The sequence below is a fragment of the Nipponia nippon genome, unplaced genomic scaffold, assembly GCF_047370975.1.
Source record: "Nipponia nippon isolate SJK-2023a ecotype South Korea unplaced genomic scaffold, ASM4737097v1 scaffold_1, whole genome shotgun sequence".
NCBI lineage: Eukaryota > Metazoa > Chordata > Aves > Pelecaniformes > Threskiornithidae > Nipponia > Nipponia nippon.
This window is the reverse complement of record NW_028262290.1, coordinates 61,202,098-61,217,069: the sequence shown is the minus strand read 5'-3', so window position 1 is coordinate 61,217,069 and position 14,972 is coordinate 61,202,098. Positions and strand designations below refer to the sequence as shown.

Sequence of the window (14,972 nt, the reverse complement as noted above, 5' to 3'; positions counted from 1 at the left end):
CCTGAAATACACAGCTTTAGTCATTTGATCTAGATAAGCAATTACGTAAGGTAATTTCTGTAGTTCAATGGTCTGGTGGCAAGTGCCTGTAGAAGTAGTTCTGCTGTTTTCAGTACAGTTTACATGACACCTCTTCTGAAAACAGTAAATCAATAGTGATCAGCATGATTGGAAGCACTCAAAGCAAGTTCCAATTGTCATCAGTCTCAAGAATTTCCTAGATTGTATCAGTTTTGTCTGAACCATACCTACAATAACACATTTTATCTTGGTATTTTGAAGCTACAAAGGTCTCTGAAGAATCTCCTGGCACAGTTTGTATATCACCTGTTACTACACAGTTTAAATTAGGAACTGATCCAAAGTTCATTGGCATCAGCAGATTTCTCATTGACTTCAGGATATCACTCATCTTGTTGCTCAAAGAAATATGCAGTACTCCACTGATGTTAACAAGGAAAGTTTTTGACTGTATCCAAACAAAACACTCATTAATTTTTTCTAAGACTGAATCCTTTGTTTGAAAGGAATCTGAAAATGTAATACTTCAGTGCAGAGGCACTTACTTCATTGCCAGATAGTTCTCTTTAAGCATGAAGACCAAAGAGGAAAACTTCTATCACACATTAAATAGAAAAAACAAAGCAGGGGAAAAAAAAAAGAGAAAAAAAAAAACAAAACAAAAAACAAACAAGCATGGCTGGTTTTCTTCTTTTCCTACCTCCCATGAAAGTACTACTTTGTTCCGAAAGCAATACAGCTGTCTTGTATATGCTATAGCAGAGTCAAAAAGAACATTCCAGTTCAGCAGCCACAATGAAACAGTAAGTCTGACTTTTTATTCCACACACGTAAGTGAGGAAGCAAAATTACCTAACCATCCTGAAAGCTGAATATAAATTAATATAAATGTATCCTAGATGGTAGGCATGAAGCTACATTAATTCTAACACTAAATGTTTAGAGACCTTCTTTATTTCATAGAACATGACAAGATCCTTTAAAAACAAGAAACTTCATTCCAGCTCTTCATGTGTTTTCCCTTCAAAGGCATGCAAAAAATTACTTAATCCATTTACCATATAGTAAACCTGAAACTCTAGATTACCACACAGCAATGGATTTCACAAACCTTCATGGCTTGCACAGACTTGTGACTCAACATAGGCAGTGACTCCTAACAGTTCTGCTGAGTCCACAACAGAAACTGTTCATAAGTACAAAGATGTTAGATCCTGGATAAATAAAGTACCACTTACACATTTCTTATTAACATTATGACAGGAGCTTGCAAGGTGACAGGGTTAGTTTCCATGGGGAAAAAAAAAAAAAAAATCCAAGAGATAGGAATTTGTTGTTTGTCGGGTTTTTTTTTCCCCCAAAGAAAATGAAGCCTCTTTTTTTTTTTTTTTTTTAGTAGGAAGACCAAATATTTGTAATGCCTAAAAAAGAGCATTTTATTTTCAAAAACTAAGAAAGAGAATGTTCTAAGGCTGTTTTTCCAATCAAACCTCCCCCCCAAATTAGATTTTCATTTTTTAAGTGACACATTGCTACCCTTACCTGGATAAAGATAGACAAAAAGCAACTGCCTCATTAAGTACAAAATTCTATATCTTTAATTCAATGTCTTTAACATGTCAGACATTAAGTTCAATTTTGTACGTTCTACCACTTGTTACATTTAATTCATCAGTGTGGCTTTTTCTTTAAAAAAAAGAAACTTTTTATTTTAGTCCAAGTTGATTTTAAGTGAATGAATAACAAGTAAGCCTACTAGCAAAAATATTTACTTAAGCAAGAAGCTAAGTGAATACTAAGATATAATTCTGAAAGGCAAATTCAGGATATTTAAACATATTTAATAAACCTTTTTCGGGGGTGATTTTTTTGAAACCATACACTGCAAAAAAATAATTTCTGATACAGAACCATATGGTGAACTGACCACATTAATACATTATTAAGAAGTAACTTTGTCATCATTGTGGACTTCCCAGTCTAAGCTATGAATAACTGATTTTGTTAAAAATGCAATGTTAACCTCTAGGACAAAGATTGCTTCATGTATACAAACACATATATACACACATATATATAAGTGTGTGTATGCGCATATTGCTCCCTCATCTTCAAAACATTTCCTCACCAGGTTATCGTTTCGGCAGACCAACAGGAAAAACAAGTATCTACAAATTATGCAGTTTTGGCACAGTATTCCTTTCACAGAAAATCAGTATGCACAGATATGTTTCGGTATTGTCGTAGTTTAACCCCAGCCAGTAACTAAGCACCACACAGCCGCTCGCTCACTCCCCCCTGGTGGGATGGGGGAGAGAATCACAAGAGTAAAAGTGAGCAAACTCATGGGTTGAGATAAAGACAGTTTAATGGGTAAAGCAAAAGCTGTGCGCGCAAGCAGAGCAAAGGAAGGAATTCATTCACTACTTCCCATGGGCAGGCAGGTGCTCAGCCATCTCCAGGAAAGCAAGGCTCCATCACGCGTAACGGTTACTTGGGAAGACAAACACCATCATTCCAAACGTCTCCCCCTTCCTCCTTCTTCCCCCAGTTTATATACTGAGCATGATGTCATATGGTATGGAATAGCCCTTTGGCCAGTCTGGGTCAGCTGTCCTAGCTATGCTCCCTCCCAGCTTCTTATGCACCTGGCAGAGCATGGGAAGCTGAAAAGTCCTTGACTGGTGTAAACTCTGCTCAGCAAGAACCAAAACATGAGTGTGTTATCAACATTATTCTCATCCTATATCCAAAACACAGCACTCTACCAGCTACTAAGAAGAAAATTAACTCTATCCCAGCTGAAACCAGGACAGGTATGCACAGATATGCTTTTTCTAAACATATATCCTCACAGAAATAAGTGAATTTTCATCCTTCAGTTGTAACAGAAGGCCCTTAAATAAAAAAAAAAAAAAAAATTCCTGTTCTTGGTCTGTATTTTCATTGCCAAACATGCAATGAAGACCCAGGAAATACTGGCAAGTACAACTCAATACAGTTTAAATATCTTGTTAGAAGACAGTATAGGGGAAAAAAAGTCAATGAAACAGTAGATTTTACCAGCATTTCCCAAATTACATTTGTAGGAAAATAGGCAATCAAATGGAACCTTGACATTATGCACCATCACAAATAATACTTTATGTTCGACAAGAAAAACATTCACATTAAGTACATAATTTCTAGAGATAACACTATATATGAACTGGTACCTGATTTATGAAAACAGTGGAAAGAATAGTTAAGGGTCTACAAAAATTCTTCCTTAAGCAATGCTCCAGAATTCTTTCCTTACTCTCAAGCCATCTGTAAGATATTGTAATTTAGGCAGGAAAAAGAATGTCTAAAGCAATTTTTAAAGTATTTTTATCAAACCACAAGTCAGATGTGTGGTAACATCATCATCTCATTTCACTGTCTGAAAATCACATCAGCCTCTCAGACAAATGAAGCACTGAACCCAGTAAGGAACACTCCAAATTTTAGATCTAGTCTAAAAATAATGAGATTTTACCACAGGAAAATTAACTGCACTGAGTTTCCGCTCTATAAAGTCATTTGAGTTCTCAAATAATTCAGATGTTGTTCTCAGAAAATTGCCTAATGATATTTTAAAACTCAGCCTTGATGATTCTGACATCAAGGTTTATAAAGACTCCTTTAGCTCACTCAAACAGACTACTGGCTATTCTGTAGTATATAAAATCACAAATTTAATTTTTGGGACATCGTTTTATTCCTATGATAGCTATGCATATTATGGAATATTTCTGTGCATCTTAGGTGAGAATTAAACAGAACAATTCACAGTAGCCAGTATAGCCATTAAGGCTACTGTTTTATGTCTGATAATTATTATGTTTTCTGCAGGATTCAGGGGACAATCTTAAGGCGTATTTAGAGTCAGGCAAAGAGTATAGGATAGAATAGATGGTCCTACTACATGTATCTAAGTTTCCTGTAAGATTATCAGAGTATCACTATTTCTAATTCATGTATGTACTAAGTGAATGAAAATAGCAATTATAGATAAGCAGCTCTGCAGCATCTTCACACTATAAGGTAATTTCCGAATAAAGGTTTCTGGAAAAGGTGGAAATAATGCAGAATCTTTAATAAGAACTAGCTGTTAACAACCTGAGTCTCCAAAAATGCTCTTCCATTTTAAACTGTATTTAAACGTCTACGGTGAGAGTAGGAAACTTGATTTATCCAGAAGCCTCACTTGCCTCAGTGGAGTTTCCTCCATCTGGGAAACAACAGGTAGGGAACTGTTACTGTTCTCCTAAAGAAAGTGACGCACCTAAGTAACAATACATAGATACATAGATTGCCATAATATACAGTGTAAAACATCTATATACTGAGAGACAGAACAGAAAACATTTGTTTTAAAAGATGTTTAAAGATATTTCTTTGGCTCTAGTGCAAAATCAACAGTGCTGGTGACTTACCATCAACTCTGTGCAAAAAAGAGGAAGAACAGAAATGTCTCTGAATAAGATACAAAATGCTAACTTAGCCTGTGATCCTTTTCATCTAAGGATACTTCTTTTGACACTGATGTTCCAATAGGCTTTAAGTACCAATTAGTGTAATTTTTGTCTCATATCCCACAAACTGGGATATGAATTTCCCTCATTAATGACCAACACACTAGACAATGTAGAGTAAGGGCACATTCCGTACTTCAGGTAACAGAAAATTATTTTAAACAACACAGAAGTCACTGCCTATAGTGGCTTTTGTAAGTCTACAGTGCACACCAGTGGAATATGGCAGTATATGCATTTTCTTTACTGTTTTCAGTGTAACGTAAAATTGACTTGTAAATATTCCATCTTATTTAACTTTTAAATCACCAGAAAAGCATGTCCTTCAGAAATGATAAAGACAGATATAAAATGTTGAGGAAGACTTGAAAAGAGTGTAAACAAGAATGTTTTATTGTGCATGTTATAAGATTAAATGAGCGTTCTAAACCCTAAAACTTTAACTGTCTTGCTAACTACAATTCTGTGTTTACAAACATCAGGGCAACACACCAAGGATTCACTCTGTTTTATGTAGAGTCCAAAGACCTAACTAATCAGACTCAGATACATTTTTTGTGTCTTTCAGACTGTAAGGTTAGTTAATTGATCTGTAAACTAAGCTGTATCTGACAAAACTGGATAGCCCATTTCTGGGGATGTTCAACTAGCAATGTTATTGATGTCAAAATTTTTGTATTCTTCAGAGAACTTAAAGATTCCTAGTTTTTCCTACAAAGATTACTTTAAAAACAAATATATCTAATGTCAACACCCTTTATTTAATGGTTTTACAGACTTGATCTTTGCCCTTCTGTGGATTCTCATGCAAACACAACAATAATGCAATTGAGCAATTGCTTCCCCCTTTTTAAGAATTAGGAAGTGTTTTATAGTTGTTAGTAGGTTATTTGTAACATATGTGAAAAGCAAGGCATAGGAAATATTAATTGATTTAGTATCCCACTATGAGCTGCAAGCTCTTCTAGAAGTAGAACTGAAGCTTATTAACTAGACAGTATATACAAAATGTTTTTGACAGCTAAGAAATGTAGACACATAAATCTTAGTTTAAGATGTGATCTTATGGACTGAATATTGTGTAACAAGCCCATAAACAGGTCTCTTCAAAAGCCCCAAATGTATCTAACGATCTCTGATACTGATAGCATTTTTAGGCCACAAATTCACAATAATTTGTAAGATAGGCAATACATTTTCCGTGCAATAAACACAAAATGTAAGGAAGGGACACTCGATTTCCATTCCTCCTTTCTCCCTGGAAAAATATTTGCTATACATAAAGTCTTAATGCACTAGCTCTCTAAAGAAAGCCAAGACACAATTTTCACTATCTAGTCAGCCAAGTAAGGTAAAATTTAATCCCTAGTCTGTAGTGAGGAGGTAATTTTTAAGAAGAATAGCCAATTAGGACTTGGTTTTAAACTTTTATAATGAAAGAATACTTGAAATTAAGGAAAGGTCAGAGAAAACTAAATGAATGAGGACTTCTCAGTGTCTTTAGAGAAACAGACAAAATCACATGCAGTAAAAACAGATGACATTTGACTTTAGCTAACCATTCCTAAAAATAATTTAATTGGCAGTGGCTCTGTCACTTGCAAATCAAGTATTTTTTTTCCACGTTCCCAGCGGGACCGCCAGGTGATTTACCAAAGGAAACAGCAGATTAATTTATGCATGACTGAAACCAAAAACTCTTAGTCAAGGACATGAAAATAATCCAGAGGTAATAATTAATCTGTTACTAATCTAGAAATTCTTTTGTGATTTAATTTTCAACTGTGTATGCAAATCAGATTCCATGCTTAGCCTAATACTTGTCTGCACTTTCATTTCACTTTCAAATTTTTCATTGTCAAAAACCTTGTATGTTCCAGTATCCACTTCTCAACAGTAATATATAGTGACATTCACACACACTTCGCCAATACACAAGATTTGGTTTTGTTTTTTTTAATAAAAGAAGAATTTTCACTTACAAAAAAAACCCACAAATACAAGTAATTTCATTCACATTAGTCAGATTCATCAAGACCAATTTTTTCGTGTAATTTAAAAACTAGATGTATAAGTCTTATAGATCTGAGAAGACAAACAGAATGCTCAACATATCACCTCCTGTTATCAATTAAAGCAATTCAGCATGTTCCCAAGAAAAAAGTAGCAACACGAATATAGGTGTATATGCATGCACATATATAAAAATTGGAATCTATCGATCTCCAACTAATTCTCAGCAAGTTTTTACTTCTTGTTATTCTGTTCCTGCTGACAGTGCCATAAAACAAGACGACTACATTTCTTAAGCAAAACAATTAACTAAATCTAGACTTCCTCTGTTGTGCAAAAGTATGACAAGCTAAAATCTTAATGAGCAAGCAGAAAACAAAGAACTAAAATCTGAAAGAACTCAAATATGACAGAGATTTTAATTTGTTGCTGTGGATGTTCATCTATGAAGGAAATTCCATTTACATATGCAACACCTTGTAACGAGAACTTGGAATTTAATAGACTGGTTGCAATCTTTTCCAAAACGTGAAAATAAAGTAATTAATTTTCCTGGATTATTCCAAATCTGAGATGTTAAATTTATAGGAAATTTTAAATTCTCTATCTATATTTAGTTATATAGGTACACATTTTGGGTTTTGTTGGATCTAAGAGGTCCTCAACCCATTGTTCTGAAAGCTAAATCTTGAAAGCTGCAACACAAACATTTCTTATTCTTCTACTCATGAACTTGGACTGAAATGAACACTTCTTTCCTAACACCATTCCTATGTAACTAGTGAATGTTCTTAAATTACTTGTTTGAAGGCTGATCTCCTTTATAAAAGTACATTGCTTTCTGGCATCTGAACTCCACCAAGAGTTCCCTGTTAAGCTAAATCAGTCTCCTGACACACTTACCTGTTCTCCTCAGTATTAGGACAAACCTTTGTTGCACTTGGAAGATCCTGTACTTCAAGACTTGGCAGCTTTGGTGAACTCCTTTGTTTACCATTCAGGGCTGCCTCCCATGGGATCCTACACAACAGTTCCCTGACTAAGCCAGCGTCCTGCTTTCCTTTCCGGGTCTGTGCTCTGTTGCTTGCCTTTCTCACTTCCTTCAGGACCACAAACACCACTATTTCAAAGTTATTACAGACAAGGAAATTATTCTTCATCACATCCCCAACTAATTTCTTTCATATTAGTCAACAGCAGGTCCAGCTATGCATCACCACTGGTTGGTCCATTTAATACCTAAAGCAAGAAATTATTCCTGAAACCCTCCAGAAATCTCTTTGATTGCAGCAGCCATGTTGCCTTTCTAGCAGCTGTAGAGTCCGTCCCCCATGAGAACCAAGGTCTACAACTCAGAGACTTGAGTTCTTTAAACACTTTATTTGCTTCCTCATCAGGTGGTCTGTAACAAACTCCCACCACAATGTCACCCTTACTGGCCTCTCCTCTGATCCTGAGCCACAAGTCTGACTATCACCCATCCCACAGGAAAGCTCGAAAGATGTGAGCTGTTTATAGATGTGAGGGCAACTTCCATCCCCTCAGCCCTTCCTTGCTAGTCTTTCCTGAAGTCCTTCACAGTACTCCAGTTGCATGAACTTGGCACAGTATCTTAATTGCTCCAACAATATTGTAGTTCTGTAACCACAGACAGCTCTAATTCTTCCTGCTTGTTTCCCAGAATGTGTGCATTTCTGTACCAGCACTTGAGGTAGGTGTCCCTCCGCTTTATTTTGTCATTCCTGAAGTCTTTCTTGGTCCTGTCAACCTGCATCCTGAACTTTCCACCCCTGACCACCACTTCTTCACTTTAGTGTGGTCTGTAATCTCCCACCCCTACCGTTCCTAGTTCAAAGCTCTCCTCATTAGGTTGGCCAGATTGTTGGACCAAGGAGACAACACCTGAGTCCCCATGACCTCAACCCCAGAGCTGTGTGGTCATTCCCAATATGCACCCAGGTGATGTCCTTGTGGATGTGCAGCAGGGAACAGTAGTAAAGGGCTGGACAGACCTTGACAATCTCTCTGCAATGTTCTGGATCCAAGCCCACAGCAAGCCACATAACCCTCAAAAAGGCAAGTGGGACACACAGGGGTTTCTCTCCCCACAGGAGGGTCTCCTACTACTGCCGCTCACTGCTTCCTCCTGATGTTAATGCATGGTTCAGGTTAAAGCTTGCTCTGATGCATCCCCAGTCATGGCTTTCTCCTCCTACTCTGCTACTAGGCTTTTGAACCGATTCTGCAACTGCAGATCTGCATGTGGAAAAAGCCATCCTCCAGCTGCTGGAGATCGTAAGTTTGCAGTTTTCCTACTATGGGACTCTATTAACCTTGCAACTGATCACAGTCTCTGGCTGTCCCTCTTGTGTGGTTCAGACTCTCTTACCTCTGGGATCCTGTGAAGATCCTGTTAATCTCCTCTTTGTCTTCCCTGAGCCTGCCCAGCCTTCTCACTTCCTCCTGCAGCCCAAAAGAGGCAACACATTTCCTCAAACAGTGTACACCTCTTGTAGGCATGGACACCCCTTTCCTTTGCCCCAGCCTCAAGGGAAGGTGTCAGGCACTGCCTGCAGCCCAAGGCCTGGGGACCTGCATCCTCCCTCAGCATCTCTAAGCTGAGGTCTCTGCTGTGCCAGCACCAGCAGCCCCAGCTCGTACTGGGCACCATGCACCAGTGTGCCACTGCTGTTGCTGATATGTCTCACACTGCCACCAGCATGTTTCCAGCCCCCTCCCACATGCAAACTGCTGGACAAACCACCGCTCCTCACAGACACAGCCTGGGACCTGTGCACTGGACCTAGCAGTTACACAGCTCTCCCCCAGTGCCACCTAAATGGGCACTCAGCTCTCCTTAACCAGGAGTCACCTCTCTTCTCGGGATGCCCCCACCACATCTGAGGATGCCACTCCCCTCCTTGCCAGGCTGCCACTGCCGCCCCCACCATGCCTACTTGGTAGCCTGGGAGCAATGTCCTCACGGTGGCGGGGCTTCCCCACAGACCCCCTTGCCCCACATGGGCCCCTTCTGCCTGAATGCAAGCCCAGCTGGACCCTGACCACGGCTCGCTGTATATCAGAACCACCACCCTCACGACACATGGGGACGAGGCACCAGCACTTGCCTCCTCCGGCCGGTCCCTTCCTGTGAGACTATGGAGCTGTAGAGAACCGGTACCAAATGTGGTTTTGTCTCGACACTGTCGCTGTAGCGCCATCCAGCGTCGCGCTTCGAGAAAACCCTCTTCACAGTTTTGAGAAAAACAGCCTCGTGCGCCTGCGCAGGGACTAAAGGCGCGAAAAGAGCCGAGGCGGGAGCCGCACGTCCGTGGCGAACCGCAAGTACACATTTGTGATCCGCGCATGCGTGAGAGCCCCTATATAAGGAGCACACGTGGCCCTCGGCGGGGGCGGCGGCGGCGCGCACGCTCCTTCTGTTCCTCGACCCTTAAGGCCCCCTCCCCCCCCAGTCCCCGACGAAGCTTGAGGCCACCGAAGACTCAGCGTCCTCCCTCCGTTCTTTTCTCCCCTCAAATAAAAGTAAAAGGTTGTACGACATCTGCCCAATTCCAGCATCTTAATCTCGTCCTTGGGATCGTATCGAAACCTCCCCGACATTGGATCGGGACAGGAGCCACCTTGGTGTTGCCCTCGCAGCACCCCAGCACCAGTGCCACCATGGCAGCACATGGTACCTGCACCGGGGCTCAGCTTCTCCACACGCATTCAGGAGGTCCCTCTCCCCAGGCTATGGGGATAAATAGTTCATAAATGGTGGTTTTATCACTTTTCATAAACCCTAGATACAATTTTACTCTTAGTTGCAACACAAGAAATCAGAAGTCTCAATTTTATTTCTTACTCCATATGATAACAATGTACTGCTAACATACCTGTTTCAGGCTTTCCAGCTTGGTTTGTCTCAGTTCTTCATATTTCCATTTCCAAAGAAATAATTCATTTTCTGTCTTTTCCATTTCTTTCTCCAGAAATACATTCATTCTGAAAAAGTAATTTAAAAGTCAATATTACATCTTCTTGAAGTTGACAACGGACAAATTACCTTGAATTTCTTTTTCATAGCTTGAGTTATATTTTGCTGCCTTTGTCAACCATATATATGTTTTTTATTAAAAACCTATATTATCATCATATAATTATTCCAAGAGATTTACCAAAAATAATAGCTAAAGAGAACAAAGAAATCTGGTAGTATAGAATTAAAATTTTAAATTAAATAAGATTTTGGGATAAACTGAAGAAAATTTGTGAATGGAGTTCAGTTAGTGATTCTTGTCACCTAATACATGGCGAGTTAGTGAAGATTCTCAGAGAAAAGATACTGTATCACTTTTATTTGGGTACAGACACAAGATTATTTTAAACACACGTATACAGGGGAATATATACAGTATGTAGACTACCAAAGATGTAGAAACCAAAGATGATCTACTTTAGATGTAAAAAAAAATATTAAAATATATATATTTCATGTTTCAAAAAATGAGCGTTCTTGAAAGAACATGCTAGAAGAATTTTAGGAAAATGGATTATTTAGCTCAGAGGTACTACACCCTCATTAAGCATTTGCCTCTGGAATGTTATTTGAGCATGAAGTCCATTACTACATTCAGGAAAAATATTTAGGATACACAATTTACAAAGAATGTGTGATGATTCCTTGGAGAAAGGTACTGTATTACTGAAACAATGAACTTTGATATTTACTTTTAGCCCTCTTCTAACCAATCAAAATATTTTTAGTCATTCAGGAAATAATGAAAGATATATGAAGCAGAAGAGACACTACAGATGTTCTTGTCTTTGACATCAATTAAAAACTAATTTCTGTGTTCACAACAAACACTATTAGCCAAGTTCCAAAGACAAGAATGAATTTGTCATAATTTCATTTTGTGAAATTCCTTCATAATTTCATTTTATATTTGTGTAATGCATATGCATCATTTTGCAATTTTGCAACAAAATAGAATTTGGAGTATAATTAAAAGTGAAAAAAAATCTTAATTAGAAATAAAAGCTTTCAAATTTTATTTCTAAAATTTCTATGAAATTGAATCACAGTTTAAAATCCTGGAATACTCCATTTCCTATAAACATCAATATAAGACTAAAGCTTATGGAGTCAGGACACCGAAGAAATTTAAAATCTGAAAAAGAGTAAAACTGCATAAGTACTATAATGTTGGGAGGTGAAAAGTTTACATTGTATAAATTCTGTGAAAATGAAGGGATGAAGGCCTACTATATCAGAAAAGAGAAAAATATGGAAATACTTGAAAAGAAAATTTTAATACTGGCAATTAAAGAAACTGATGTATGCCACAGTAGTTATTTTCTATTCTGAGGCTAATGGAATTTGTCAAACTTTTTACTAAAGATATTATTGCCAGACTGACTATAACTACATTCCGAGAATATTTGGTTTAAAATTCATCTTCCACAACAGCATTATTAACTTTAAGGAATTAAAGCAAAGGGTATTGATGAGATTTGTCTGAGGCATATCTATGAAGCATACTGCAGGCTAGCGCAGAGATACCAAAAGTTACCACTGCCTGGTCTGGCTCAGGTCCTGGCAGCAATGTTAGCTACATTAATGAAGCAATCCACTTGAGTGAAGTATCTTCTTGTTCTTTCTTCTTTTACAACCAAACCTAATGCTCTTGAACCAGGGATCTCCTTTTTCTGCATAGATATAGCACATAGCACAGCTTATCTTAGTAAACACCTATGGGTCCCATAACATTATAGTAATAAAATAAACACCATCACTCACAAAGTGGAGCAATATGACTTCTGTCAAGTAAGGTCTTTTCCAACCTAAACGATTCTATGATTCCATATATAAAGAACTTAAGACATGCATTTCAACTGAATAGTTTTCTTCTAAAGTAATGGGATATCTCAGTGGAATGGTATCATGATTTCACTGGGGAACTATAAGAGTTATTAAGAGGGATGTTTAATACAGTAGAAAGTGAAAGCATGAAAAATGACAGTTTAATACATTGAACAATAGTCTATTGACTGTACTGAATGCATTGAGAGTCCTTAGAAATGGCCTAATCTGAAAAGTAGAAGAGGAATATCCAGTATGTGGTGCTTACTTAGAAAATACTACTTTTATTTTGTGTTACAGTACCTCTTAAGTGAGATCAGGTCCTTCTGATGCTACTTAATGAAACAGATGATCCTGGCTACATGAAGTTTACTATTTAAACAAAGAAAACAAAGAGTGGAAGAAAGAATATAGCAGAGATCAGTGAAGCAGCTTATTACTACTTAAACAAAAAATCAAGATCAGAGAATTTTTAATGGATCTTGTAACAACCTATTTTAACTCCTTATTATCTAATTAAATAACAGAATTACACAGAATGGTAGAGGTTGGAAGGGGCGTCTGGAGGTCATCTAGTCCAACTCCCCTGCTCAGGCAGGGTCACCCAGAGCTCGTTGCTCAGGACCATGTCCAGATGGCTTTTGAATGTCTCTCAGCAACCTCTCTGGGCAACCTGTGCCAGTGTTTGGTCATCCTCACAGAAAAAAAAAAGTGTTTCTTGATGCTCAGACAGAGCCTCCTGAGTCCATTGCCTACGTCTACCCATCCAGCCCTAAGCAATTCCTCTTTGATATTATTGACTACCAGTGTAGTTGTGGGCTTTTGGCTTTAGACCAAAGAAACAGTTTTAAGTTCAAAATGGAGCAAATTAAGACCATGAAGACATTTAGACGACAACATTGATACAAAAGATGACTAAAGATAGCTATTTTAGGAAAATGATTCTTTGAAGTGCTGAACAACTCGTAAGATCTTTAATTCCCATTCATGTCAATGAGACCACAAATGTGTATTTGATATGAGCCACAGTGCCTAGTAGAGGATTTTGGTGTGTGATTTTACATTGTAAACCTAACCCTGAAGTTCTTTGAAAGTCAAAACATAAACTTTGAACTCTTTGTTTTGTTTTGTTTTTTGTTTTTTAGAGATCTTTTCTTTTTGTATTTTGCAAAGCCTGATCCATGGCTTAAGGGTATATTGGCATTGCTGAAGATAGCTCTAAACAGAATGCAAGAAGCATAGGTCTTCTCAGGGTGAGGAAGCAAAACATCTTATGGAAAGATTAGTCAGGTAACTACAGGCAAGTCCAAACAATGGATCTGCATGAGCTAACTTGACTCTGTAAAGAATGCAGCCACAGTTCGGGAGTACTGCATGTAAACCAGAAAACTCTGCTAAGAAGTCCTGTGCTGTATGAGTAAGATCATACTGACTGCCTTTGGCCTTGGGGTTCAAGCTGTCTGTGATCCAAGCTTGCTTTTGATGCAGCACAGCTGTCTGTCCTTGGCTCAAGTTTACTGAGAAAATTACTAAGTTGTGAGGAAGAAGCTGTGAGAAAATACTTACACTAGAGCCATGCAAGATAAGAAAAGTAAAAATGCAAACAGGGTTGAGATTGTTGAGATAATCATTATTAGTAGCTCCAGAATCCAGCAGCAAAAATACTGACATGAACAAGTATAAAACCCTAAGAGGAAAAACTGGGAATCTGAAGATGGAAACTCAGCAAAATAAGCCCATTCCAGTAGGTAGCGCAGACCAGCACTTTCTGAGCTGGCAGATGATGGCAGAACATCTTTGCACATGGGAAATGTTACCCAAAGTGACCTAGAGAGGGAGTTGTTACACCAATGTCCGCATTTATGTGGAAATCACTGCTCTGTGAGCATTTGCTACCTGAGCTTGGCACTGCCATATCTTGCACAGTGTAGACATGCCCCAGTTCTTACCATGTGCCAGTAAATTTACTACCTTATACCACAGTCAGTATGTATTTAGGGATAAATGGCAAAATCTGCCTCTCTGAAGTACAGTTACAAATTGGCTAGAGAAACACATGAACAAACCAAAACCAAGAGGCAGAAACAGGGCTTATTAAAATTTTGTCTAAGAAGTGACTAAAAAATAAGAGTTGAAAAATTATCCCCTTTTTAAGCGGAAAGTTTTATAAATGCATGTATGTATTCTGTGATTGCTGTTGAAAAATGAAGTACATAGGACCCTAAATATTTCAATCAGAGGAGAATGGGTGAGGCATCAGTCTCTTAACTCACATGAAATACCATGACAAACTGGAAAATTCAGGCATTCTGGGATTTTTGCTTCCACAAAACACTAAATCCTTTTTAATGAGATAAAACATACTTCTGGTCATCTGCTGCAAGATGATTCAAATAAAGAAGTATTGTGTGCTTTCTACAGCTATCTAATTCATATAACAGAACACAGTAAATACTAGTTAGGAATTTAAAGAATTTTTTTTTTTTTAATCAGATTTGTACTATCTACAGGACAAT

General features: G+C 38.0%; 1 protein-coding gene across 7 annotated transcripts in view; it reads right to left on the bottom strand.

Moving 5' to 3' along the window:
• Positions 1–14,972, bottom strand: part of CCDC102B (coiled-coil domain containing 102B) — a 179,371-nt gene that overhangs the window by 146,985 nt on the left and 17,414 nt on the right. For 5 of the 7 annotated variants that reach the window (XM_087736409.1, XM_087736432.1, XM_087736442.1 and 2 more), the window contains one exon: positions 10,487–10,595. In XM_087736409.1, the coding sequence (XP_087592535.1) occupies positions 10,487–10,595 (109 nt within the window). Of the gene's footprint in view, positions 1–8,979; positions 9,054–10,486; positions 10,596–14,972 lie in introns of all 7 variants that reach the window. The other 2 variants (XM_087736424.1, XM_087736415.1) reach the window with 1 other exon arrangement.